Raw genomic sequence first — 24661 nt, forward strand, 5'->3', positions numbered from 1 at the left:
GCTTCTTACCGTGAGATTTTTACAGAGATGGGTCGGGCTACCGGCCGGTGAGATCGCAGGGCTGAGCGGGAAAGGATTTTTCTCTTGTTGCTGAGAGGGGATCCGACACTTGAAGTTTCCCCGTACAAAGGTTCGGTGACACTAAAAAAACAATTATTTCTACAGTTTCATTTTCACAAATCCTAAAACATTGGTAATTTTGCATTCAAATGATATATGACAACTTACACAGCCTCCTCAATGTAAAAATTCCCAAGGAGCTTTACTGATAAGCAGAAGGAAAGTGGTTGCTTTTCCAGAAAGAGTGTGATTAGAAGGCTGACCGAGAGCTTGGTCTTATAGATGTGCTTAGGGAGGTGCAGAGGTTCGAGGAGGGAAATGGAGAGTAGAACCCAGGTAGCTGTAGTCTGGGCCACCAATTGGGAGTGGGGTGTGAGGGGTGCAGGACACACAATAAGCTACCAACACCCTCCTTCCACGTTCCACCCGGCATAAACTCCAACGCGTATAAAATTCCACAGCTCCCACTCACGCCCTCACTGGCTCCCTGCCCTCTATCAGCATTTACACAATCCTCCTCCTCATGTACATATTCCTCCATGGTCTCATCCCCACCCAATCTCAACTTCCACACCGTCTCTGCACCTTCCCGAGACAGAGTCCAAGCTCTGCACTGCTCTGACTCTGGCCTCCTGAGTATTCCTCACCTTCCCCTGCAGAACATTCTGAGGGGGAAGAGTGAACAGCCAGAGGTCATGGCCCATATTGGTACCAATGACATAGGTAGAAAGAGGGAGATTTTAGGGAGCGAGGAAAGAGATTGAAGAGCATGACCTCAAAAGATAGTAATCTCCAGATTACTCCCGGTGCCACGTGCTAGTGAGTATAGAAATAGCAGGACAGCGCAGATGAATGCATGGCTGGAGAGATGGTGCAGGAAGGAGGACTTCAGATTCCTGGGGTATTGGGACTGGTACTGAGGGAGGTGGAACAGATTGCACCTCAACTGGGCCGGAACTAATATCCTCACGGGGAGGTTTGCTAGTGCTGTTGGGGAGGGCTTAAACTAATTTGGTAGGGGTTGGGCACCAGGATGTAACATTTGAAAGGGGAAAAAGTGCACGAAGGATTGGGAGAGGCAGAGAGCACTAGAGTAAGAAATAGTAAGGTCCTCGCAGAGCCATTGTAAAACATTTGCAGTCAAATTAGTATTTTTATTGCAACATAACTTGTTTTGGCTTAGCATAGAAACATAGAAAATAGGTGCAGGAATAGGCCATTCAGCCCTTCGAGCCTGCACCACCATTCGATATGATCATGGCTGATCATGCAACTTCAGCACCCCATTCCTGCTTTCTCTCCATACCCCTTGATCCCTTTAGCCGTAAGGGCCACATCTAACACCATTTTGAATATATCTAATGAACTGGCATCAACAACTTTCTGTGGTAGAGAATTCCACAGGTTCACCACTCTCTGGGTGAATAAGTTTCTCCTCATCTCGGTCCTAAATGGCTTAGCCCTTATCCTTAGACTGTGCCCCTGGTTCTGGACTTCCCCAACATCAGGAACATTCTTCCTGCATCTAACCTGTCCAATCCCATCAGAATTTTATATGTTTCTTTTTTGTCTATAGAATCAATGCTGATGTCCTCCATCACTCCCCCCGCCCCCCCCCCCCACACGCTCCCTCCCTCTCTTCCCCTCCCTCTCCCCCTCTCTTTCCCCATCGTCTCCCTCCCCCACCCACCCTCTCCCTCCCTCCCCCACCCACCCCCTCCCTCCCCCACCCACCCTCTCCCTCCCCCACCCACCCTCTCCCTCCCTCCCTCCCCCACTCACCCTCTCCCTCCCTCCCTCCCCCACTCACCCTCTCCCTCCCTCCCCCACTCACCCTCTCCCTCCCTCCCCCACTCACCCTCTCCCTCCCTCCCCCACTCACCCTCTCCCTCCCTCCCCCACCCTCTCCCTCCCTCCCCCACCTACCCTCTCCCTCCCTCCCCCACCTACCCTCTCCCTCCCTCCCCTCCCTCCCCCACCCACCCACCCTCTCCCTCCCTCCCCCACCCATCCACCCACTCCCTCCCCTACCCACCCTCTCTCTCCCTCCCTCTCCCTCCCTCCCCTCCCCTCCCCTCCCTCCCCCACCCACCGACTCCCTCCCTCCCCCACCCACCCTCTCCCTCCCTCCCCCACCCATCCACCCACTCCCTCCCCTACCCACCCTCTCTCTCCCTCCCCCACCCACCCTCTCCCTCCCTCCCCCACCCACCGACTCCCTCCCTCCCCCACCCACCCACCGACTCCCTCCCTCCCCCACCCACCCACCGACTCCCTCCCTCCCCCACCCACCCACCGACTCCCTCCCTCCCCCACCCACCCACCGACTCCCTCCCTCCCCCACCCACCCACCGACTCCCTCCCTCCCCCACCCACCCACCGACTCCCTCCCTCCCTCCCCCACCCACCCACCGACTCCCTCCCTCCCACACCCACCCACTCCATCCCCCACCCACCACTCTGCCACGCACTCCTCTCGGCTTCACAGCGCCACCCAGGGAGGCCTCGCACCCCGCCCCCCACCATGCTCACGCCCATTGGCCCTGCTGCCTCCTCATTGGAGCAGACCCAGCGTCAATCAAACTTTTAAAATCCACGCAATCGCTCCCTGCCCCAATTGGTTGCGAGGCCGGGCGGGCATTCGTCCATGCAACTGTCACTCAGTCCCAGACCACATGTCCCTGCCACAGGACAGACAAAAATTGACTATTATTATAGATTAGGTGGGGTCAAACTAAGAATACAGGATGGTCTAAGATGGGTTTACAGTGTATGTATGTGAACACATGAAGCGTAGTAAACAAGGCAAGTGAGCTGCAGGCACAAATAGCCACATGGGAATATATGTTATGGCAATAACTGAGACCTGGCTCAAAAAGGACAGGTATTAAATATTCCTTGTTATAAGGTGTTCAAGAAAGATAGGGAAGGAAAGACAGATGGTGGTGTGGCATTATTGGTTAAGGAGAATGTTACAGTTCTGGAGAGACAGGATATCCTGGAGGAGTCAAGGTCGGAATCTATATAGCTAGAGTTAAGAAATAATACAGGTGCCATTACATTAATAGAAAAGCAAATTATAATTTAAATGGAGGAAAATTGCAAAGTGCTGCAGTACAGAGGGACCTGGGGGTCCTTGTGCATGAAACACAAAAAAGTGAGTATGCAGGTACAGCAAGTGATCAGGAAGGCAAATGGAATGTTGGCCTTTATTGCAAGGGGGATAGAGTATAAAAGCAGAGAAGTTCTGCTACAACTGTACAGGGTATTGGTGAGACCACACCTAGAGTACGGCGTACAATTTTGGTTTCCGTATTTAAGGAAGGATATACTTGCATTGGAGGCTGTTCAGAGAAGGTTCACTAGGTTGATTCCGGAGATGAGGGAGTTGACTTATGAGAATAGGTTGAGCCTAAACATATTGGAGTTCAGGTGATCTTATTGAAACTTATAAGATAATGAGGGGGCTCGACAAGGTGGATTCAGAGAGGATATTTCCATTCATAGGAGAAACTAAAACTAGGGGACATACTCTTAGAATAAGGGACCACCCATTTAAAACTGAAATGAGAAATTTCTTCTCTGAGGTTTGTAGATCTATAGAATTCTCTGCCCCAGAGAGCTGTGGAGGCTGGGTCATTGAATATATTTAAGGCGGAAATAGACAGATTTTTGAGCGATAAGGGAGGAAAGAGTTATGGGGGAGCGGGCAGGGAAGTGGAGCTGAGTCCATGATCAGATCAGCCATGATCATATTGAATGGCGGAGCAGGCTCGAGGGGCCTATTATGTACTTATATGGTGGAGCAAATTTGCAAAGAAATTACAGAGAAGTGCAAGAACTACAGAGTAACGATAATGAGGGACTTCAACTATCCTAATATAGACTGGGATTGTAATACTGTAAAGGGAAGAGAGGGGGAAAAATTTCTGAAGTGTGTTCAGGAGAACTTTCTTGATCAGTATGTTTCTGGCCCAACGAGGAAGGAGGCATTGCTGGATCTGGTTCTGGGGAATGACGTGGGTCAAGTAGAGCAAGTGTCAGTAGGGGAACATTTAGGGAACAGTGATCATAGTATCATAAAGTTTAGATTAGCAATGGAAAAGGACAGGGAGCAATCTAGAGTAAAAAATAATTAACTGGGGTAAGGCCAATTTCAGTGGAATGAGAACGGATCTGGCCCGGGTAAGTTGGAATCAAAGATTAGCAGGCAAAACTGTAATGAAACAATGGGCTGCCTTTAAAGAAATAATTCAGGTACAGTTGAGGTATTCCCACTAGGGGGAAAGGCTGGGTAACTAAAGTCAGGGCTCCTGGATGATGAAACAGATTAAGAATATGAAGAAGTTGAAAAAGATGTCAGGTTGTTAATACATTCGAGAATCGGGCTTTATATAGAAAGATCAGAGGTGAAGTGAAAAAGAAAATAAGGGCAAAGAGAGGGTATGAGAATAGAATGGCAGCCGACATAAAAGGTAATCCAGAAGTCTTCCATTGGCATATAAATAGTAAAAGGTAGAAATAGGAGGGGTGGGTCTGATTAAGGACCAAAACTGAGACCTATGCATGGAGGCAGAGGGTATGGCTGAGGTACTAAATGAGTACTTTGCATTTGTCTTCACCAAGGCAGAGGATGCTGCCATTGACAGTGAAGGAGGAGGCAGTGAAGACATTTGATAGGATAAAAATTGATAAAGAAGGGGTATTAGAAAGGCTGACTGTACTTAAAATTGATAAATCACCAGGAGCAGATGGGATGCATCCTAAGATGCTGAGGGAATTGAGGGCAGAAATTGCGTTTGGACTGGCCATAATATTCCAATTCTCCATACATATGGGGGTGGTGCCAGAGGACTGGAGAATTGTAAATGTTACACCATTGTACACTGCCTCCAGTGTGGCAGCGCAACCTTCGGTCGCCTGAGGAAGAGAGTGTTTGAAGGCCAGGACCTCAAATCTGGCACCAAGTTTACAGGGCAGTAGTGATGCCCGCCCTCCTATATGGCTCACAGACATGGACCATATACAGCAGACATCTCAAAGCGCTGCAGAAGTACCACTAGCGCTGCCTCCGCAAGATCCTGCAAATCTACTGGGAGGATAGTTGCACCAACGTCAGGCCAACATCCCCAGCATCGAAGCACTGAGCCCACGCTTGACCAGCTCCATTGGGCGGGCCACATCGTTCGCATGCCCGACATGAGACTCCCTAAGCAAACGCGCTACTCAGAACTCCCTACACGTCAAGCAAGCCCCAGGTGGGCAGAGGAAACGTTACAGGGACACCCTCAAAGCCTCCTTGATAAAGTGCAACATCCCCACTGGCACCTGGGAATCCCTGGCCCAAGACCACCAAAAATGGAGGAAGAGCATTCGGGAGGGCGCTGAGCACCTCGAGTCTCGTCACCGAGAGCATTCAGAAATCAAGCGCAGACAGCGGAAGGAGCGTGTGGCTCCCCGTCTACTCTTTCCTTCAACCACTTTCTGCCCCACCCTTGACAGAGACTGTAATTCCCGCATTGGACTGTACAGCCACCGGAGAACTCACTTTTAGAGTGGAAGCAAGTCTTCCTCGATTTCGAGGGCCTGCCTAAGATTATGATGTTCAAAAAAATGGTGTAAAGATAAACCCAGCAACTATAGGCCGGTCAGTTTAACCTCGGTAGTGGGGAAGCTTTTAGAAACAGTGATCAAGGGCAAAATTAAGTCACTTGGATAAGTGTGGGTTAATTAAGAAAAGCCAGCACAGATTTGTTAAAAGCAAATCGTGTTTAAAAAGCTTGATTTGAGTTTTTTGATGAGGTAATAGAGAGGGTTGATAAGGGCAATACGGTTGATGTGGTATACATGGACTTCCAAAAGGCGTTCGACAAAGTGCCACATAATAGGCTTGCCAGCAAAGTTGAAGCCAATGAAATAAAATGGATAGTGGCAGCCTGGATACGAAATTGTCTAAGTGACAGGAAACAGAGAGTAGTGGTGAAAGGTTGTTTTTCGGACTGGAGGAAGTTATACAGTGGTGTTCCTCAGGGGTTGGTTCTCAGCTTTTGCTGATATATATTAATGACTTGGACGTGGGTGCACAGGGCACAATTTCAAAAATTACAGATGACACAAAACTTGGAAGTATAGTGAACAGTCAGGAAGGCATAGACAGGCTAGTGCAATGGGCAGATATGTGACCAATGAAATTTAATGCAGAAAAGTGTGAAGTGATACATTTTGGCAGAAAGAATGAGGAGCGGCAATATAAACTAAAGGGTACAATCCGAAAGTGGGTGCATGAACAGAGACCTGGGGGTATGTGTGCACAAATGGTTGAAGGTGGCAGGGCAGGTTGAGAAAGCAGTTAAAAAGGCTTACAGGATCCTGGGGTTCATAAATAAAGGTACAGAGTACAAAAATGGAGAAATTATGATGAACCTTTATAAAACATTAGTTCAGACCCAACTTGAGTATTGTGTCCAATTCTGGGCACCGCACTTTAGGAAGGATGTGAAGGCCTTAGCAAAGGTGCAGAAAAGATTGACGAGAATGATTCCAGGAATGAGGGACTTCAGTTACGTGAATAGACTGGAGAGGCTGGGCTTGTTCTCCTTGGAGCAGAGAAGATTGAGAGGAGATTTGATAGAAGTGTTCAAAATCATGAGGGGTCTGGACAGAGCAGAGAGAGAAACTGTTCCCATTGGCGGCAGGGTGGAGAGCCAGAGGGCACAGATTTAATGGCAAAAGGACCAAAGGCGATGTAAGAAAGAACCTTTTTATGCAGTGAGTGGTTAGGATGCACTGCCTGAGAGGGTGGTGGAGGCAGACTCAATCTTATCTTTCAAAAGGGAGATGGATGAGAATCTGAAGGAAAAGAATTTGCAGGGCTATGGGAAAAGAGCAGGGAAGTGGGACTGGCTGAGCGTCGGCACGAGCTCGCCAGGCCGAATGGCCTTCTTCCATGCTGTAACCATTCTATGATTCTCCTGCTCCACCTCCGGAGGCAGAGCCTTCATCCATGCCGGCTGTGGTCTGGAGAACTCTCTTCGAGGTCTCAGCCTAGATTTTGCGTCAGGTCTCTTGGGAAGCACATTAGGAGATTCAGACCAATGGAAAACTAACCTTTCAAATGGATCCAGGTCATTCGGGTCACCGTACACAGATAATGAAGCTGCTCCAATGTCTGTTCGCATATTCCTCAGGGACGGCTCCAGTGGCCTGTACACAGAGGGCACTGAAATTCCATTTACGGGCTTGCCCAGGCCAAGGCTCTTTGCAATGCGTGAGCGCACTGTGATGCTCAGCTTAATCTGTTTCAAAACACAAAAATGTTACCCAGATGTTCGACTACAAACTCAGAACTGTACGCCAGAACAACAGCAGCGATGCTCTCACCGCCTTCTTCTTGCTTTTCCGTCTCCGCACTTTTCTCCTGCGTTTCCTCGTGGTCTTCCCACTGCTCTTCGATCTAGATGTGAGGCTGGTTTTGCTGCGAGGTTTGTGTGTTCCGGCTCTTCTCCTCTTTTTACCTGCAGAGAACCCGATTAGATCACAGCACATTCAGCCAGCTAGAAAGTACAATCTTCACACCAAATCCCACTCTTTGCTGTAATAATACAGACCTTGGCCCGTTTAAAATACCGCCGTCAAAACCGCAGAGGGGAATTAAACACGAGCGGGTTAAACGTTACAAGAACAGCACCGCCCGTGAATTCGAGCCACAGTGACTAGATTCTCCATAAACAAAAAGGCACAGCTACAGGCAACACAGATACTAAAAGAGCGAATGTGAAACGGACTGACTGGGTGGTGCGGTGGCTTATCACCATTTCCTTGCAGCTGTAGACCGGAGTTTATAAACAGAATTGAAGGGATGGAAGACTCTCCTCTTGATCAGGAAGTGATCAGACATTAAATATTTGGACAGTTTCAACTTAATTTCTAATGCATGCGAATCCACAGCATAATACTGCCAATAAATGAACAGACTGACTCTGAAGGGGTCACAGATGTGGAAACTGGAATGTGTAATGGGCTTTGATGGAGAGTTACTGTGCAACAGAGATGGGCTTTGATGGGAGTTACTGTGCGAGAGAGATGGGCGTTGATGGGAGAGTCAATGTCCGAGAGGGATGGGCTTTGATGGGAGTTACTGTGCGAGAGGGATGGGCTTTGATGGGAGAGTCAATGTCCAAGAGCGATGGGCTTTGATGGGAGTGTTAAAGTACAAGAGGCATCGGCGTTTTTTTACCCGCAAAAAGCCGGGTCGATTACCTGTCTTCCGTTTCTTTGTGCTTTGAGCTCGAGGGACCAAGGGCCGATAATAAACGGCTGTACTTAGGCCTGCGACAACGGTCTCAATAGTTTCATCCAGCAGGCTTGGATTCATCACGTACGGCGGTACATGCTGCAGGTAAAAACCAGCACAGGTTACAGTCCCCAAGCACATTGTCAGTCTCTTGTTTTGTATTTGTTAGTACATCCCAGCAGTTGTCATTCAGTTCCTTCACATCATTGTTTTTTTGGTATGACAGGATGTAGAGATTGCTAAACAACATGAATTTCTCGGCACTTCTATGATACTCGGACACATACTGTAACCCTAATGGGTTTAATCAAAAATATAGAAGCTTCGAACCACTTGGTACAAATGCTGCTTTGCCCTTCCAACGACGCCCCTAGAGAGGAAATTACTGATTTGCCTTAAAAAGGAAATAAGGGCATATTTCACCATCCCACACTCACTGCGAGAAGTTGCCCTCAAAGACTGCGTGAGTTGGTGAATTGAGGCTTCAGCACTCTGACCTCACTGCGTGGGTTGGTGAATTTACCCAGTGCTGTCTGTCATGCGATTAGCGTGTGACGCCCATTGCTCACTGTGAACGTGCAGCCTCGATACGGGGTTGCGTGGGTGGGTTTGGTTCAGTGGGGAAATGAACCATGTGATGTGACGCCCAGTCACAGAGCAGGATTGTCCCTGGACTGTGCGAAGCTGACCAATTAGTTGCTGACGACATGACGATTAATGGCACCGGAGGGGGGACAATCCAGAGATTGCACTCCTGATGGCTGTACAGATACCCCGACCACACGTGCACGCATGGCTGCCCAGCTGGGTGGGGTCAGGGGCAGGGTGATAGATATCCCTGCAATGCTCACTCTCCAGGCTCACATGTGAAGAGGAGCCATAGGCACGGGTGAAACTATAGCCCAGAGTGGGACCCTGCCTTTAGCAAGCTGAAACCAAACACACAGAATAAATCACTAACTCACATGGAATTCAGCAAACTGTTGCAATGCCAGGGTGAGATTTTTGGGCACCTAAAACTCTAAGAATTGTCACGATCTAAAAAGGCTTTCTAAACTTGACAACTAATACATTGATTAACGAAATCCATAATCTCTCTAATATATCATTACAGGAGTTACTGGGTTACAGGATCAACCAGTTACTTGGAATCATAGAAGTGTACAGCATGGAAGGAGGCCATTTCAGCCCATCGTGTCCGCGCCGACCAACAAGAGGCTATCCAACCTAATCCCATTTTCCAGCTCTAGGTCCGTAACCCTGTTGGTTACGGCACTTCAGGTGCACATCCAAGTACTTTTCAAATGTGGGAGGGTTTCTGCCTCGACCACCCTTTCAGGCAGTCAGTTCCAGACATCCACAACCCTCTGCATGAAGAAATTTCCCTTCAAATCCCCTCTAAACCTTCTACCAATTACTTTAAATCTATGCACCCAGGATGTTGACCCCTCTGCTAAGAGAAATAGGCCCTTTCTGTCCAGTATATCGAGGCCCCTCATAATTTTATGTACCTCAATGAGGTTTCCTCTCAGTCTCCTCTGTTCCAATGAAAACAAATCCAGCCTATCTAATCTGTCCTCATAGCTTAGATTCTCCACTCCCGGCAACATCTCGTAAATCTCCTCTGTACACTCTCCAGTGCAATCACGTCCTTCCTGTAATGCGGTGACCAAATCTGCACGCAGTACTCCAGCTGTGGCCTAACTAATGTTTTATACAGTTCAAGCATAACCCCGCCCCCTGCTCTTGTGTGCTATGCCTCAGCTAACAAAGGCAACCATTCCGTATGCCTTCTTAACTACCTTATCCACCTGGCCTGCTACTTTCAGGGATCTGTGGACATGCACTCCAAGGTCCCTTTATTCTTCTACACTTCTCAGTGTCCTACCATTTAATGTGTATTCCCTTTCCTTGTTAGACCTCCCCAGATGCATTACCTCACACATCTCTGGATTAAATTCCATTTGCCACTGTTCTGCCCACCTGACCAGTTGATTGATATCTTCCTGCAGTCCGCAGCTGTCTTCTTCATTATCAACCACGCAGCTGATTTTAGTATCATCTGCAAACTTCTTAATCATACCCCCTATATTCAAGTCGAGATCATTGATGTATATCACAAAAAGCAAAGAACTGAGCCCTGCAGAACCCTATTGGAAACATCTTTCCAGTTGCAAAAACATCCATCGACCATTGCCCTTTGTTTCCTGCCTTTGAGCCAATTTTGGATCCAACTTGCCACTTTGCCCTGGATCCCATGGGCTTTTACTGTTGTGACCAATCTGCCATGTGGGACTTTATCAAAAGCTTTGCTAAAATCCATATACACTACATCATATGCTTTGCCCTCATCGACCCTCCTGGTTACCTCCTCGAAAAATTTAACCAAGTTAGTCAGACACGACCTTCCCTTAACAAATCCCTGCTGACTCTCTTTCCAAGTGAAGATTTATCCTGTCCTTCAGGATTTTTTCCAATAATTTTCCCACCACCGAGGTTAGGCTGACTGGCCTGTAATTACACGGTCTATCCTTTTCTTCCTTCTTAAACAAAGGCATTTAATACTCTCGTAACCAGAATCTTTCCCAACAGAGACTTATCCCCACAGGAGCTCAGACAGGGACGTACCCTGGAAGTACATTTTAAAATGGCATTGCATCATGTCCACTGCACTGTCTTAACTTAGTATCGTGCACATCTATCTTTAAACCGTGTCGCTTTGTACTGTGAAATTAGGCCTACCCTGATTTGATGCGCGCGGGTAATCCGGTTTCTGTTTACGTTTTCCCGCACCCGCTCACTCTGACGAGTCCTTGCTATAGCGCGGGTTCTTCTGGCCGATGGGCGTAACCGGGAAGTAGTGGGTTCTTGCGGTGCATCAGCAACAAGGTAGGCAACCTCTTCATCATCAATCTCCTCAACAGCTGCAAACAGAGGCAAACCAGATCAGTTATCACTCCACAAATGCCCTGAGAAGCTTTGTCCCACTCTCAACTTTTAGTTTGGAGTAAGGAACAGTCCAGCTTATTGTTAATTGGCCCAGTGCACTGGGAGAACCACCTGAAAAGACACATTACTCAAGCAAACTTCACTTTCAGAGATGGAGAAAGGTCCAAGAGCAATGATCAGTTGATTGGGATTCAAACTCAGGTCTCATTGAGAATCCAATACCATGTAGTTACCAACCCCCACCCCACTCCACCCCCATTATAAATTCACTATAAATACTGCGCCTCTTTCCAGCAATCGGTTGACTATTGTTCAGTGATTAAGTCACAGATCATTAATCATCGCACATCAACAATATGAAGCCTAACGCTATCTGTGTCCATCACAAATCCCACACAGAAAATCCAATCCATTCACAAGCTCCAGTGTATCTATTATTTATTAGTACTGCTGTGTGTGTTGCAACATTCAATTTCCACACTGAAAAGCCCCATGTCTAAAGGGTTATATTAGGCCAGATCGCACAGCCTAGGCTTGTGTTGCTCGAGTGTAGAAGATTAAGGGGTGATCTAATCGAGGTGTTTAAGGTGATTAAAGGATTTTATTGTGTCGATAGAGAGAAACTATTTCCTCTGGTGGGTGGAGTACAGAACAAGGGAGCGTAACTTTAAAATTAGAGTCAGGCCGTTCAGGGGTGATGTCAGGAAGCACTTCTTCACACAAAGGGCAGTGGGAATCTGGAACTCTCCCCCAGCCCCACAAAAAGCTGTTGATGTTGGGAATCAACTGAAAATTTCAAAACTGAGATTGATAGATAAGAGTTCGGGAGAGTCCGAGAGCGAGAGACTCTGACAGTCCGGGGAGCAGGAGGGCCGGAGGCCGGCGAGGAATTCACTTCTAAGGAGGATCTCAAGCCCTTTGTCCAGGCGGGTAAGAGGTTGGCTGTCTGATTGGTAAATATCTCTCTTTTTCTGTTTAATTAGTTTTTAATTTGACAAGTCTAATTAGAGGGATGGCAGGGGAGCTCAGTCCTGGAGTGCACATCCTGCGGCATGTGGGAAGTCCTGGACGCTCTGCACGACCTAGACAACCATGTGTGCAGGAGGTGTCTCTAGCTTCAACTACTCGAACTCCGCATTTCGGGACCAATGACGTAGATAGAAAGAGGGATGAGGTCCTACAGTCAGAATTTAGGGAGCTAGGAAGAAAATTAAAGGGTAGGACCTCAAAGGTAGTAATCTCCGGGTTACTAATGGTGCCACGTGCTAATGAGTACAAGAATAGAAGGATAGAGAGGATGACGCGTGGCTGGCGAGTTGGTGTAGGAGGGAGGGCTTTAAATTCTTGAGGCATTGGGACCGCTTCTGGGGGAGATGGGACCTGTACAAATGGAACGGGTTGCACCTCAACAGCGTCGGGACCAATATCCTTGCGGGGAGTTTCGTTAGTGCTGTTGGGGAGAGTTTAAACCAGCTTGGCAGGGGGATGGGAACCTGAGAACAAATTCAATAGGGAAGGAAGTAAAGCAGAAGTTATATAGCAAGAATTTAGAAAGCAAAGCTCTAAGACAGAGAAAATAAGGGTTAGTAAGTAGTAATCAAGGAGGTCTTCCTGTGCTAAATGGTATATACTTTAATGCAAGGAGTATAGCGAATAAGGAGGATGAGCTAAGAGCACAGGTAGATACTTAGGAGTATGACATAATAGCCATTACAGAGGCATGGCTAAAAGAGGGGCAGGTTTGGCAGATCAATATTCCTGGCTACAGGATTTTTAGGCAAGACAAAGAGGGGGGCAAAAGGGGGAGGGGGTGTCACGGTACTGATTAAAGAAGCTACTACAGCGGTGAGGAGGGATGATATGTTAGAAGGACCATCAAATGAGGCCATATGGGTCAAATTGAAAAATAAAAATGGGGTGATCACACTGCTGGGTGTGTATTATTGACCCCCAAACAGTGGGAGGGAGATAGAAGAGCAAATATGTAGGCAAATTGTTGTGAAGTCCAAAAACCATAGGGTAGTAATAGTAGGGGATTTTAACTATCCTAATATTGATTGGAACAAATATAGTATGAATGGTGTAGAGGGTGCGGAATTCTTGAAATGCATTCAAGAGAACTTTTTTAGTCAGTATGTAACAAGCCCAATATGAAAGGGGGCGGTTTTGGATTTAGTTTTGGGGAATGAAGCTGGGCAGGTTGAAGGGTTATTAGTGGGAGAGCACTTGGGTGCCAGTGACCATAATTCAGTCATACTCAAGTTAGTTATGGATAAGGACAAGGATAGCCCAGGAATAAAAGTCCCAAATTGGGGAAAAGCTAATTTTGCCAAGTTAAGGAGTGATTTGGTCATAGTGGACTGGAAACAGTTATTTGTGGGTAAATCAGTGTCGGAACAGTGGGAGCCATTCAAGGAGGAGATCCGGAGGGTTGAGGCCAAACATGTGCCCTTGAAGAAAAAGGGTGGGAATAACAATTCTAGAGCCCCCTGGATATCTAGGGACTTACAGGGGAGGATAAAGAAAAAAAGGGAAGCTTATGTCATATACCAACGGCTAAATACTATAAAATCTTTGGAGGAATATAGAAAGTTAAGAGGTAAAATGAAAAAGGATATTAGGAATGCTAAGAGGGAGCATGAAAAATTCTTGGCTAGTAAAATCAAGGAAAACCCAAAGATGTTCTATAACTATATTAGGAGTAAGAGGGTAATTAAAGAAAGGGACAATGAGGGTAATGTGTGCGTGGAGGCGGAAGAAGTTGGTATGGTTCTTAATAAATACTTTGCATCTGTTTTCACAAAGGAAAGGGGCAATGCAGATACTGCTATCAAGGAGGAGTGTGATATTCTGGATGAAATAAACAGTGAGAAAGGAGGTATTAAGGGGTTTAGCAGCTTTGAAAGTAGATAAGTCCCCAGGACCAGATGAAATGCATCCCAGGCTGTTGAGCGAAGTAAAAGAGGAAATAGCAGAGGCCTTGACCACCATTTTTCAGTCCTCTTTGGATTTGAGCATGGTGACAGAGGACTAATGTGGTACCCTTGCTTAAGAAGGGAGAAAGTAATTACAGGCCTGTCAGCCTAACCTCAGTTGTGAGAAAATTATTGGAAAAAATCCTTAAAGATAAGATAAATCTACATTTGGAAAGGCAAAGTTTAATTAAGGAGTCAGCATGGATTTGTTAAGGAAAGATCGTGTTTGACTAACCTGACTGAATTTTTTGAGGAGGTAACCAAGAGGGTCGACAAGGGTAGTGCGTACGATGTAATATATACGGACTTTAGCAAAGCTTTTGATAAGGTCCCACATGGCAGACTGGTCACGAAGGTTAAAGCCCATGAGATTCAGGGCAAAGTGGCGAGTTGGATCTAAAATTGACTTAGGAGGTAGGAAGCAAAGGGTAATGGTTGATAGATGTTTTGTGACTGGAAGGATGTTTCCAGTGTGGTTCTGCAGGGCTCAATACTGGGTCCCTTGATTTTTATGGTATATATCAATGATTTAGATTTGAATATAGTGAGTATGATTAAGAAGTTTGCAGATGACACTAAAATTGGCTGTGTGGTTGATGGATGGACTGCAGGAGGATATCAATCTACTGGTCAGGTGGGCAAAGCAGTGGCAAATGGAATTTAATTCGGAGAAGTGTGAGGTAATGCACTTTGGGAAGGTTAATAAGGAAAGGGTATAGACATTTAGCGGTAGGCCACTTAGAAGTATAGATGAACAGAGGGATCTTGGAGTGCTTGTCCACAGATCCCTGAAAGTAGCAGGCCTGGTGGATAAAGAGGTTAAGAAGGCATCCAGAATGCTTGCCCTTATTGGCTGAGGCAGGGAGGTTATGCTTAAATTGTATAATACTTTGATAAGGCCACAGCTGGAGTACTGCGTGCAGTTCTGGTCGCCATATTACAGGAAGGACGTGATTGCACTGGAGAGGGTACAGAGGAGATTTACTAGGATGCTGCCTGGAATGGAGAATCTTAGCTATGAGGACAGATTAGATAGGCTGGGTTTGTTCTCATTGGAACAGAGGAGATTGAGAGGAGACCTCATTAAGGTGTACAAAATTTTGAGGGGCCTGGATATAGTGGATAACAAGAGCCTATTTCCATTGGTGGAGGGGTCTATTACGAAGGGGCATAGCATTGAGGTAGTTGGTGGAAGGATTAGAGGGGATTTCAGGGATGGCTTCTTCACAGAGGGTGGTGGGGGTCTGGAACTCGCTACCTGGAAAGGTGGTGGAGTCAGAAACCCTCACCATATTTAAAAGGTGCTTGGATATACCCTTAAAGTGCCGTAACCTTCAGGGTTAGGGACCGAGAGCTAATAATTGGGATTAAACTGGATAACCCCTTGTTGGCTGGCGCAGATACGATGATAAGTACTGCAGGGAATTGAATACGGCGAGGATGATGTCCTGGACTAGTTTCGATTGCCTGGATGGGTTGGAGAAGAATTTTCACAGATTTCTTTTTTCCCCAATTGGCCTGGGTTTTTATCTGGTTTTTGCCTCTCCGAGGAGATCACATACATAGAAACATACATAGAAAATAGGTGCAGGAGTAGGCCATTCAGCCCCCCTAAGGCTGCACTGCCATTCAACAAGATCATGGCTGATCATTCACCTCAGTACCCCTTTCCTGCTTTCTCTCCATACCCCTTGATCCCTTTAGCCGTAAGGGCCATATCCAACTCCCTCTTGAATATATCTAATGAGCTGGCATCAACAACTCTCTGCGGAAGAGAATTCCACAGGTTAACAACTCTCTGAGTGAAGAAGTTTCTCCTCATCTCGGTACTAAATGGCCTACCCCTTATCCTTAGACTGTGACCCCTGGTTCTGGACTCCCCCAACATCGGGAACATTCTTCCTGCATCTAACCTGTCCAGTCCTGTCAGAATTTTATATGTTTCTATGAGATCCCCTCTCATTCTTCTAAACTCCAGTGAATACAGGCCCAGTCTCTCCTCATATGTCAGTCCTGCCATCCCGGGAATCAATACGGTGAACCTTCGCTGCACTCCCTCAATAGCCTTCCTCAGATTAGAAGACCAAAACTGAACACAATATTGCAGGTGAGGCCTCACCAAGGCCCTGCACAGCTGCAGCAAGACCTCCCTGCTCCTATACTCAAATCCCCTAGCTATGAAGGCCAACATGCCATGTGCCTTCTTCACCACCTGCTGCACCTGCATGCCAACCTTCAATGACTGATGTACCATGACACCCAGGTCTCGTTACACCTCCCCTTTTCCTAATCTGCCACCATTCAGATAATATTCTGCCTTCATGTTTTTGCCACACAAGTGGATAACCTCACATTTATCCATATTATACTGCATCTGCCAACTCACCTAACCTGTCCAAGTCACCCTGCAGCCTCTTAGCATCCGCCTCACAGCTCTCACCGCCACCCAGCTTAGTGTCATCTGCAAACTTGGAGATATTACTCTCAATTCCTTCATCTAAATCATTAATGTATATTGTAAATAGCTGGGGTCCCAGCACTGAGCCCTGTGGCATCCCACTAGTCACTGCCTGCCATTCTGAAAAGGACCAGTTTATCCTGACTCTCTGCTTCCTGTCTGCCAACCAGTTCTCTATCTATGTCAATACATTATCCCCAATACCATATGCTTTAATTTTGCACATCAACCTCTTGTGTGGGACCTTGTCAAAAGCCTTTTGAAAGTCCAAATACACCACATCCACTGGTTCTCCCTTGTCCACTCTATTAGTTACATCCTCAAAACATGACTCCGGTTAGGGTGGAGTGCAAAACGTTTCAGTGTAAGGGGTGTCACAGTTGTGTGGGGCGGACTGGTTGGGCTGGGTGTTCTTTACCTTTTTGCCATTGTTCATAGGTTTATATGTAATCTTCAGGGCTGCTGACCGAGGACCGTGCGGCTCTTTGTCAGCCGGCACAGACACGATGGGCCAAAATGGCCTCCTTCTGTGCTGTTCTAAATGGTGTCAAGAGATAGATCAGCCAAGATCAGATTGACTGGGGGAACAGACACAAGGGGCTGAATGGCCTCCTCCTGTGTTCTCAAATGTTCTTACGTATCTGAAATGGAAAGCCTATTAAAAAAGGGTCTACATTTAACTGTTAAGCGCCGATGTATGTAGTTTTCAATTGATAATGTCACGTAACGTTAGCTGCTGAGTTTCCCTGTAACAGTGACTATACTTCAGCAGTAGTTAGCTGGCTGTGAAACATTGTGGGATGTCCTGTGGTGAAAGGAGCTATGCAAGTTTGTTCTTTGCTAAAAGAGCAGCAGTATAGATATATATGGTACAGTAGGTGCGAATACGATAAAAAGGGTTGGATCTGCATGCAGTTGCAGGCTCTGGCCACTGGCAATCGCTGTGGAGCAGTATAGCATAAGAAATAGGAGGAGTAGGCCATTCGAACCTTCCAGCCTATATCATTCAATAAGATCATGACCTCAACTCCACTTTCCCAGACTATTCCCATATCCCTTGATTCCTTTATTATGCAAAAATCTATTGAACTCTGTCGTAAATATACTCAATGACAGAGCTGCCATAGTTCTCTGGGGTTGAGAATTCCAAAGATTCACAGCCCTCAGTGAAGAAATTTCTTATCTTAGTCCTAAAATGGCCAACCCCTTATTCTGAGACTATGACCCTGGTTCTAGACTCTCCAGCCAGGTGAAACATCCTCCCTGCATCTACTTTGTCAATAAGATTTTTTAGGCAGCAGTCGTGTTGGTATAGCTAAGTGACAATGTTTCTAAGTAAAATTAAAGTAATTTATAAATGTTTTTGTCGCTGACCGCTCCCTGGGACTTGCCATCACAACCTCTTCCATTTCTCCCCCCCACCCCACAAACAGTGCTTCATCCCACAGGCCTCTCAGCTGCCCGCAGCCCATGCACCTGCCCTTGGGAACACACCTTGCTGCTGCTAGACAAAGTGCCCCACTCCCACCAGTCTGCCCACTTGCCAGGGTCCACCACTGCTAGCCCCCTCCGCTGGCCACCCACCATTCCAGGCTCACTGACCATTGGCCCCTCCACTGACCATCCACCCACTCACCACCAGGCTCCATGACCTCTAGCCCCCTCCGCTGGCCACCCACCATTCCAGTTCCGTGACCTCTAGCCCCCTCTGCTGAATACCCACCATTCCAGGTTCCCTGACCACTCCACTGATCATCCATCAACTCACCACCAGGCCCCGTGACCTCTAGCCCCCTCCGCTGGTCACCTACCACTAGAGCGGTGGGAGCTGAACTACCAGCCTCTGGGTTGCTTGTCCAGTACCATAACCAGTACAATACCCTAAATATATTATATATTCTGCGCATGCATTCCACACACAACTCAGCAAACAAGTTTGATATTTAAGGAGGCATATCTTCGATAATGAGGCTATTTTTACTTACCTGGTGTGGGATTGTGAATAGCACATTCTGGACAAAACCATTCTTCCACTGGAACAGTATGAAGGGCAGGATTGAGACAGTCCATGTGATACCTGAAACAAAATGGTGACATAGTTTGAATCAGCAAGTTACTCCCAATACAGAACGGTTACAAGTGCAGCATGCAGAAAAGCAGAACTTTAAAGAACAGAGTAATTCACAAAGTATAAGCACCAAATGCTTTCCAGCAAGTGTATAACTTCAAATACAGAGCTACAGAACTTGCTTTCTGCAATTTGAGGGAACTGCTATTTATATAACTCACCGGGGACCTCCAAGGCAGGAAGCCCAACACTGAACCCTACACATGACCCACACAATTAGCGTTGAAAGTAAAGAGTGATGAAGGGCAATGTTCCCCTGAATTTCTTTCTGGGTGCGTGGTACCTTTAACGGGCTGCGCAGCCAATTCAAAATTCTGCGTGTGAAATCTCCCATTTGAGAAATCAGTCTCGGGCTGCGCGGGACCTATAGCGGGAACACTGATAAGAGGGCCATTCTGCCCAGCTAGCTCATTCCCTCGAATCTACACTCCATTCAGGGCACTAATCAACCACTGGAAAAATCTACCAGGATGTGACTTCAATCCCAGCTAGAAGGACAAGGGCTGCAGGTGCATGGGAACACCCTCCAAGTCACACATACCATCCTGACTTGGAAATATATCGGTCGTTCCTTCATCGTCGCTGGGTCAAAATCATGGAACTCCCTCCCCAACAGCACTGTGGGAGCACCTTCACAAGGGCTGCAACGGTTCAAGGCGGCGGCTCACCACCACCTTCTCAAGGACAATTTGGGAATGGGCAATAAATGCCATCCTTGCCAGCAACGCCCACATCCCGAGAATGAATGAAAAAAAACCATGGCCGTAATTAACCAGCAGCAATGAACAGATGGTCATCCATTAGCTGAGTATAAAACGAGCCAGTGTTTTATATACAGGATCTGTTGCTGTAGTGGTGTGGGGGAAGGGAGGCTACTTCCCTCCATAAACCAGAGAAAGTAGCATCGACCAGGCAAGAGTTCCTGAATGATGTTCAGTACAGATTCTGAAGGCACCTTTCAATCCCAACCTTAACCAGATATTAATCCAGCCCAGTTTAAGACGGCAGATTGTCACGCGATAACTCTTTTTCCTGGATTAAACTTTCAAGACTGAAATCGATAGATTTCTGTTCGCTAACAAGAGTTATGTTGCAAAAGTTGAGGTACAGATGGACTGTGATTAATGTTCCCGTTAAGTAGTCTGGCGGTCCCGTGCAGGTCAGTCACTGGCTGCTGAATGGAAAAAACCCGCATGCGCGTAAATCTGACAGGGCCACGTAGCCTGTTAAAGGGGCCACGCATCCAAAAATAATTAGAGGGAACAATTACCATGATCTCATTGAATGGCAGAGGAGGTTCAACGGGCTGAATGACCTACTCCTGTTGCTATGTCTACTCTCGATATCCACCACACTTTGGTGTGGTGAGCAAAGCTTTCAATCTTAGTAACTTGAGGCTTGTTAACTTCAAACTCATATTATCTTTTTCTATGGTTGAAGTTACATAACCTGCTTAGTTTCAAATTACAGAAAATGCTGGAAATCTCAGGTCAGGCAGCATCTGTGGAGAGGAAGTAGAATTAATGTTAACTCTGTTCTCTCTCCACAGATGCTGCCTGACCTGCTGAGATTTCCAGCATTTTCTGTTTTTATTCCAGATTCCAGCATCCGCAGTATTTTGCTTTTCTATTAGTTTCAAATTACCCTTGCCTCTGGTCACTGAATAGAGCTGGACCGTGTCCCATCTTAATCTGTTCTCCATTGAAAGACCAGCTCAGTTCCTTCAGCTTACCTTTGCATCACATAATCCTGAATCATGTAACTGGCTATTCTCTTATGAACTCACCCAATGCATCAAAAAATAAATAAACCTCCACATTGGCAATACTCAAATCCTTCACTTCATGTCCCCTTTAGTTTGCATCTTCAAAGAGAAAATGTTATAAACATTTGAAGCAGATACAGGACTATGGGGAGAGCGCAGGGCAGTGGGATTAGTTTGGGTTTGATACAGGGCTATGGGGAGAGTGCAGGGCCAATGGGATTAGTTTGGGATTTATACAGGTCTATGTGGAGGAAAGTGGGGCAGTGAGATTAGTTTGGGATTGATGCAGGGCTATGGGGAGAGAGCGGGGCAGTGGGATTAGTTTGGGATTGATACAGGGCAATGGGGAGAGAGCGGGGCAGTGGGATTAGTTTGGAATTGACACAGGGCTATGGGGAGAGCGGGGCAGTGGGATTAGTTTGGGATTGATACAGGGCTCTGGGGTGAGATCAAGGCAGAGGGATTAGTTTGGGATTGATACAGGGCTATGGGGAGAGAGCGGGGCAGTGGGATTAGTTTGGGATTGATACAGGGCTCTGGGGCGAGATCAAGGCAGAGGGATTAGTTTGGGATTGATACAGGGCGATGGGGAGAGAGTGGGGCAGTGGGATTAGTTTGGGATTAATGCAGATCTATGGGAGGGAGGGGAGCAGTGGGGTTAGTGTGGATTGATAAGGACTATGGGGAGAGAGTGGGGCAGTGGGATTAGTTTGAGATTGCTCTCCCAATGAGTTCATAATAACTCCTTATACTCAAAGTATTGGGACCCCCATTGCACTGGAGCTCACCCCATTTACGTTGCCACAGCCGATTTCAGTTCACTGACAACAGATACAAGTGCCTGTGCAGAATCTCGCGGCAAACATCGCAGCTTTCATTTCCAGGCAGACGCTTGTCCCGGCGTCAGGGAATGTTGAGAGACGGTCGTGGCAGAGCTACCCTGTGCGGCTGTATAGATAGGTTGCGTGATCAGACTGTCCACATCCAGCAAATAAGGCAGCCAGGGATATGGTTTCTTACTGTCCCTGGTGGCACTACAGAGGTGGCCGTGTTGCAATGTCAAGGAACATTAGATATTAAAATGGATTGGGGTTTGTTCCTTGTCACTCGGGTCTGTCATTTTCAATCCTGGGACTTTCTCAATGCAAGATATATGGATGAAATAGATTTTTTAAAGCTACTAACACACTGCCTTATAAAACTTCAATACTACTAACAGAAGACTGATGATTATAGTTAAAGGAAAAATGCCAAATAAACTCCACAAAAAACAGTTATTATTTATTAGTAGAGATATTGACCAATACTTCACTACCCATCGTTACCTCTATCTCATCACTTAGAGGTTACTTGAAGACACTCACAGTTGCCCCATTTCTTTCGAGCCAAATACTGCAAAGTTTTTACCAAAGAATTTCCCTCCATTGAAATCTTAACATAAACAGCTGATGCAAGAAGAACAGCACAAACCTCAATTGGTACAACCCCTCCCAGACAATGATGTCAGACCCCATCTGAAACACTGCGTTTAGTTCAGGATGTACTAGCCTCGGAGGGGGAGCAGCACTGATTCACCAGAATAATACCGGGGCTAAAAGGGTTAAATTACGAGGACAGGTTGCACAGACTGAGCTTGTATTCCCTCGACTTTAAAAGATTAGGGGGGTAGATCTAATTGAGGTGTTTAAGGTGATTAAAGGAGTTGATAGGGTAAATAGAGAGAAACTATTTCCTCTGGTGGGGGGAGTCCAGAACAAGGGGGCATCGCCTTAAAATTAGAGCCAGGCCGGTTAGAGGTGATGTCAGAAAGCACTTCTTCATACAAAGGGCGGTAGGAATCTGGAACTCTCTCCCCCAGAAAGCTGTGGATGCTGGGTCAATTGGAAAATTCAAAACAGACTGATAGATTTTTGTTGGGTAAGGGTATTACATAAGAACATAAGAGTTAGGAACAGGAGTAGGCCATCTAGCCCCTCGAGCCTGCTCCGCCATTCAACAAGATCATGGCTGATCTGGCCGTGGACTCCGGTCCACTTACCCGCCCACTCCCCACAACCCTTATTAAGGGTTAGAGAACCAAACTGGGTGGATGGAGTTAAGATACAGATCAGCCATGATCTCATTGAATGATGGACCAGACTCGAGGGGCTAAGCAATAATTTTTAAATGGTGAGAAACTATTAAATGTTGGTATTCAGAGACTTAGGTGCTCTCGTTCAGGAAACACAGAATTAGCATGCAGGTACAGCAAGCAATTCAGAAGGCAAATGGCATGTTGGCCTTTATTGCAAGGGGGGTTCGACTACAAGAGCAAGGAAGTCGTACTACAATTGTACAGGGCTTTGGTGAGACCACACCTTGAGTACTGTGTACAGGTTTGGTTTCCTTATCTGAGAAAGGATATATTTGCCTTAGAGGCAGTGCAAAGGTTCACTACATTGATTCCTGTGATAATAGGGCTATCCTATGAGGAGAAATTGAGTAGATTGGGACTCTACTCTCTGGAGTTTAGAACAACAAGAGGTGATCTAACATAAAATATTCTGAGGGGTATTGACAGGTTAAATGCTGAGAGGCTGTTTTTTCTGGCTGGAGAGTCTAGAACCAGGGGGCACAGTCTCAGGAGAAGGGGTCGGCCATTTAAGGCCGAGATGAGAAGGAATTTCTTCACTCAGAGGGTTATGAATTTTTGGAATTCTCTACCCCAGAGGGCTGCGGATGCAGAATTGTTGAGTATATTCTAGGCTGAGATAGATACATTTTTGGACTCTAGGGGAATCGAGGGATATGGGGATCGGGCGGGAAAGTGGAGTTGAAGTCAAAGATCAGCAATGATCTTATTGAATGGAGGAGCAGGCCCGAGGGACCGAATGGCCGACTCCTGCTCCTAAATTCTTATGTTCCTATTACATCTGTATAATTCTGTTATCCCCAAATATGTCACTATGAGAAGTCACAAAAGATGTACCAGTGTATATTTTCCTTTCTGAAGTTACAGAAAAACATTTTACTAAAGCCTTACTGTAAACAAGTGGCCATTTAAATAAAAAAATATATACCAAGGAAGATAAAACCCAAAGTTATCACATCTCAACTTTCTTTGGGCAGCAAAGCTCCGCCTTGAATCGCTTATTTCCACAAATTATGCAAAACTGCATGCGACTGCCAGCTGTATTATTGAGCAGGTTGCTCCGTGAGACAAACTCCACTAACACATCAATCTATGTTAAAAATCGGGCACCTGCGCGCACATCCCGTCAACCTTTCCAATATTAATATCCACGCCCACTTTTAGAATGGCATGTACCTGTGTCACAATGCAATCACTCCACCCCCCACCCCATCACTCCCCTCTTCCCCCCCCCGCCACCCCATCACTCCCCTCTTCCCCCCACCCCCCCGCCCCATCACTCCCCTCTTCACCCCCCCGCCCCATCACTCCCCTCTTCCCGCCCCACGCCCCATCACTCCCCTCTTCCCGCCCCACCACTCCCCTCTTCCACCGCCCGTGCCATCACACCCCTCTACCCCCCCGGCCCATCATTCCCCTCTTCCCCCCCACCGCCCCATCACTCCCCTCTTCCCTCCCCCCGCCCCATCACTCCCCTCTTCCCCCCCCCGCCCCATCACTTCCCTCTTCCCCCCTCCTGCCCCATCACTCCCCTCATCCCCCCCCGCCCCATCACTCCCCTCATCCCCCCCCGCCCCATCACTCCCCTCTTCCCCCCCCGCCCCATCACTCCCCTCTTCCCCCCCCCAGCTCCATCACTTCCCTCTTCCCCCCCCTGCCCCATCACTCCCCTCTTCCCCCCCTGCCCCCATCACTCCCCTCTTCCCCCACCACCCAATCATTCCCCTCTTCCCCCCCCCAGCCCCATCACTCCCCTCTTCCCGCGTGCCCCCCCACGCTGCCATCAATCACTCCCCCCACCCCTCCCCCCCCCCCTCGGGGTGCAATCATTCCCCTTCCTCTCCCCACCCCCATCACCTCCCCCACCCTGCTAACAATCACTCTCCCCCCCCCCCCAATCAT

The 24661-nt window shown here is 47.2% G+C and overlaps 1 protein-coding gene across 4 annotated transcripts in view; it reads right to left on the reverse strand.

Moving 5' to 3' along the window:
* Positions 1–24661, reverse strand: part of phrf1 (PHD and ring finger domains 1) — a 165930-nt gene that overhangs the window by 54512 nt on the left and 86757 nt on the right. For all 4 annotated transcript variants that reach the window (XM_070899434.1, XM_070899433.1, XM_070899431.1 and 1 more), the window contains exons 7-12: positions 18721–18812; positions 11096–11277; positions 8320–8452; positions 7441–7574; positions 7168–7355; positions 10–141 (exon numbers count right to left, since the gene is read on the reverse strand). In XM_070899434.1, coding sequence (XP_070755535.1) covers positions 10–141; positions 7168–7355; positions 7441–7574; positions 8320–8452; positions 11096–11277; positions 18721–18812 — 861 coding nt within the window. The remainder of the gene's footprint in view (positions 1–9; positions 142–7167; positions 7356–7440; positions 7575–8319; positions 8453–11095; positions 11278–18720; positions 18813–24661) is intronic.

Source organism: Pristiophorus japonicus, chromosome 14 (assembly GCF_044704955.1).
Source record: "Pristiophorus japonicus isolate sPriJap1 chromosome 14, sPriJap1.hap1, whole genome shotgun sequence".
NCBI lineage: Eukaryota > Metazoa > Chordata > Chondrichthyes > Pristiophoridae > Pristiophorus > Pristiophorus japonicus.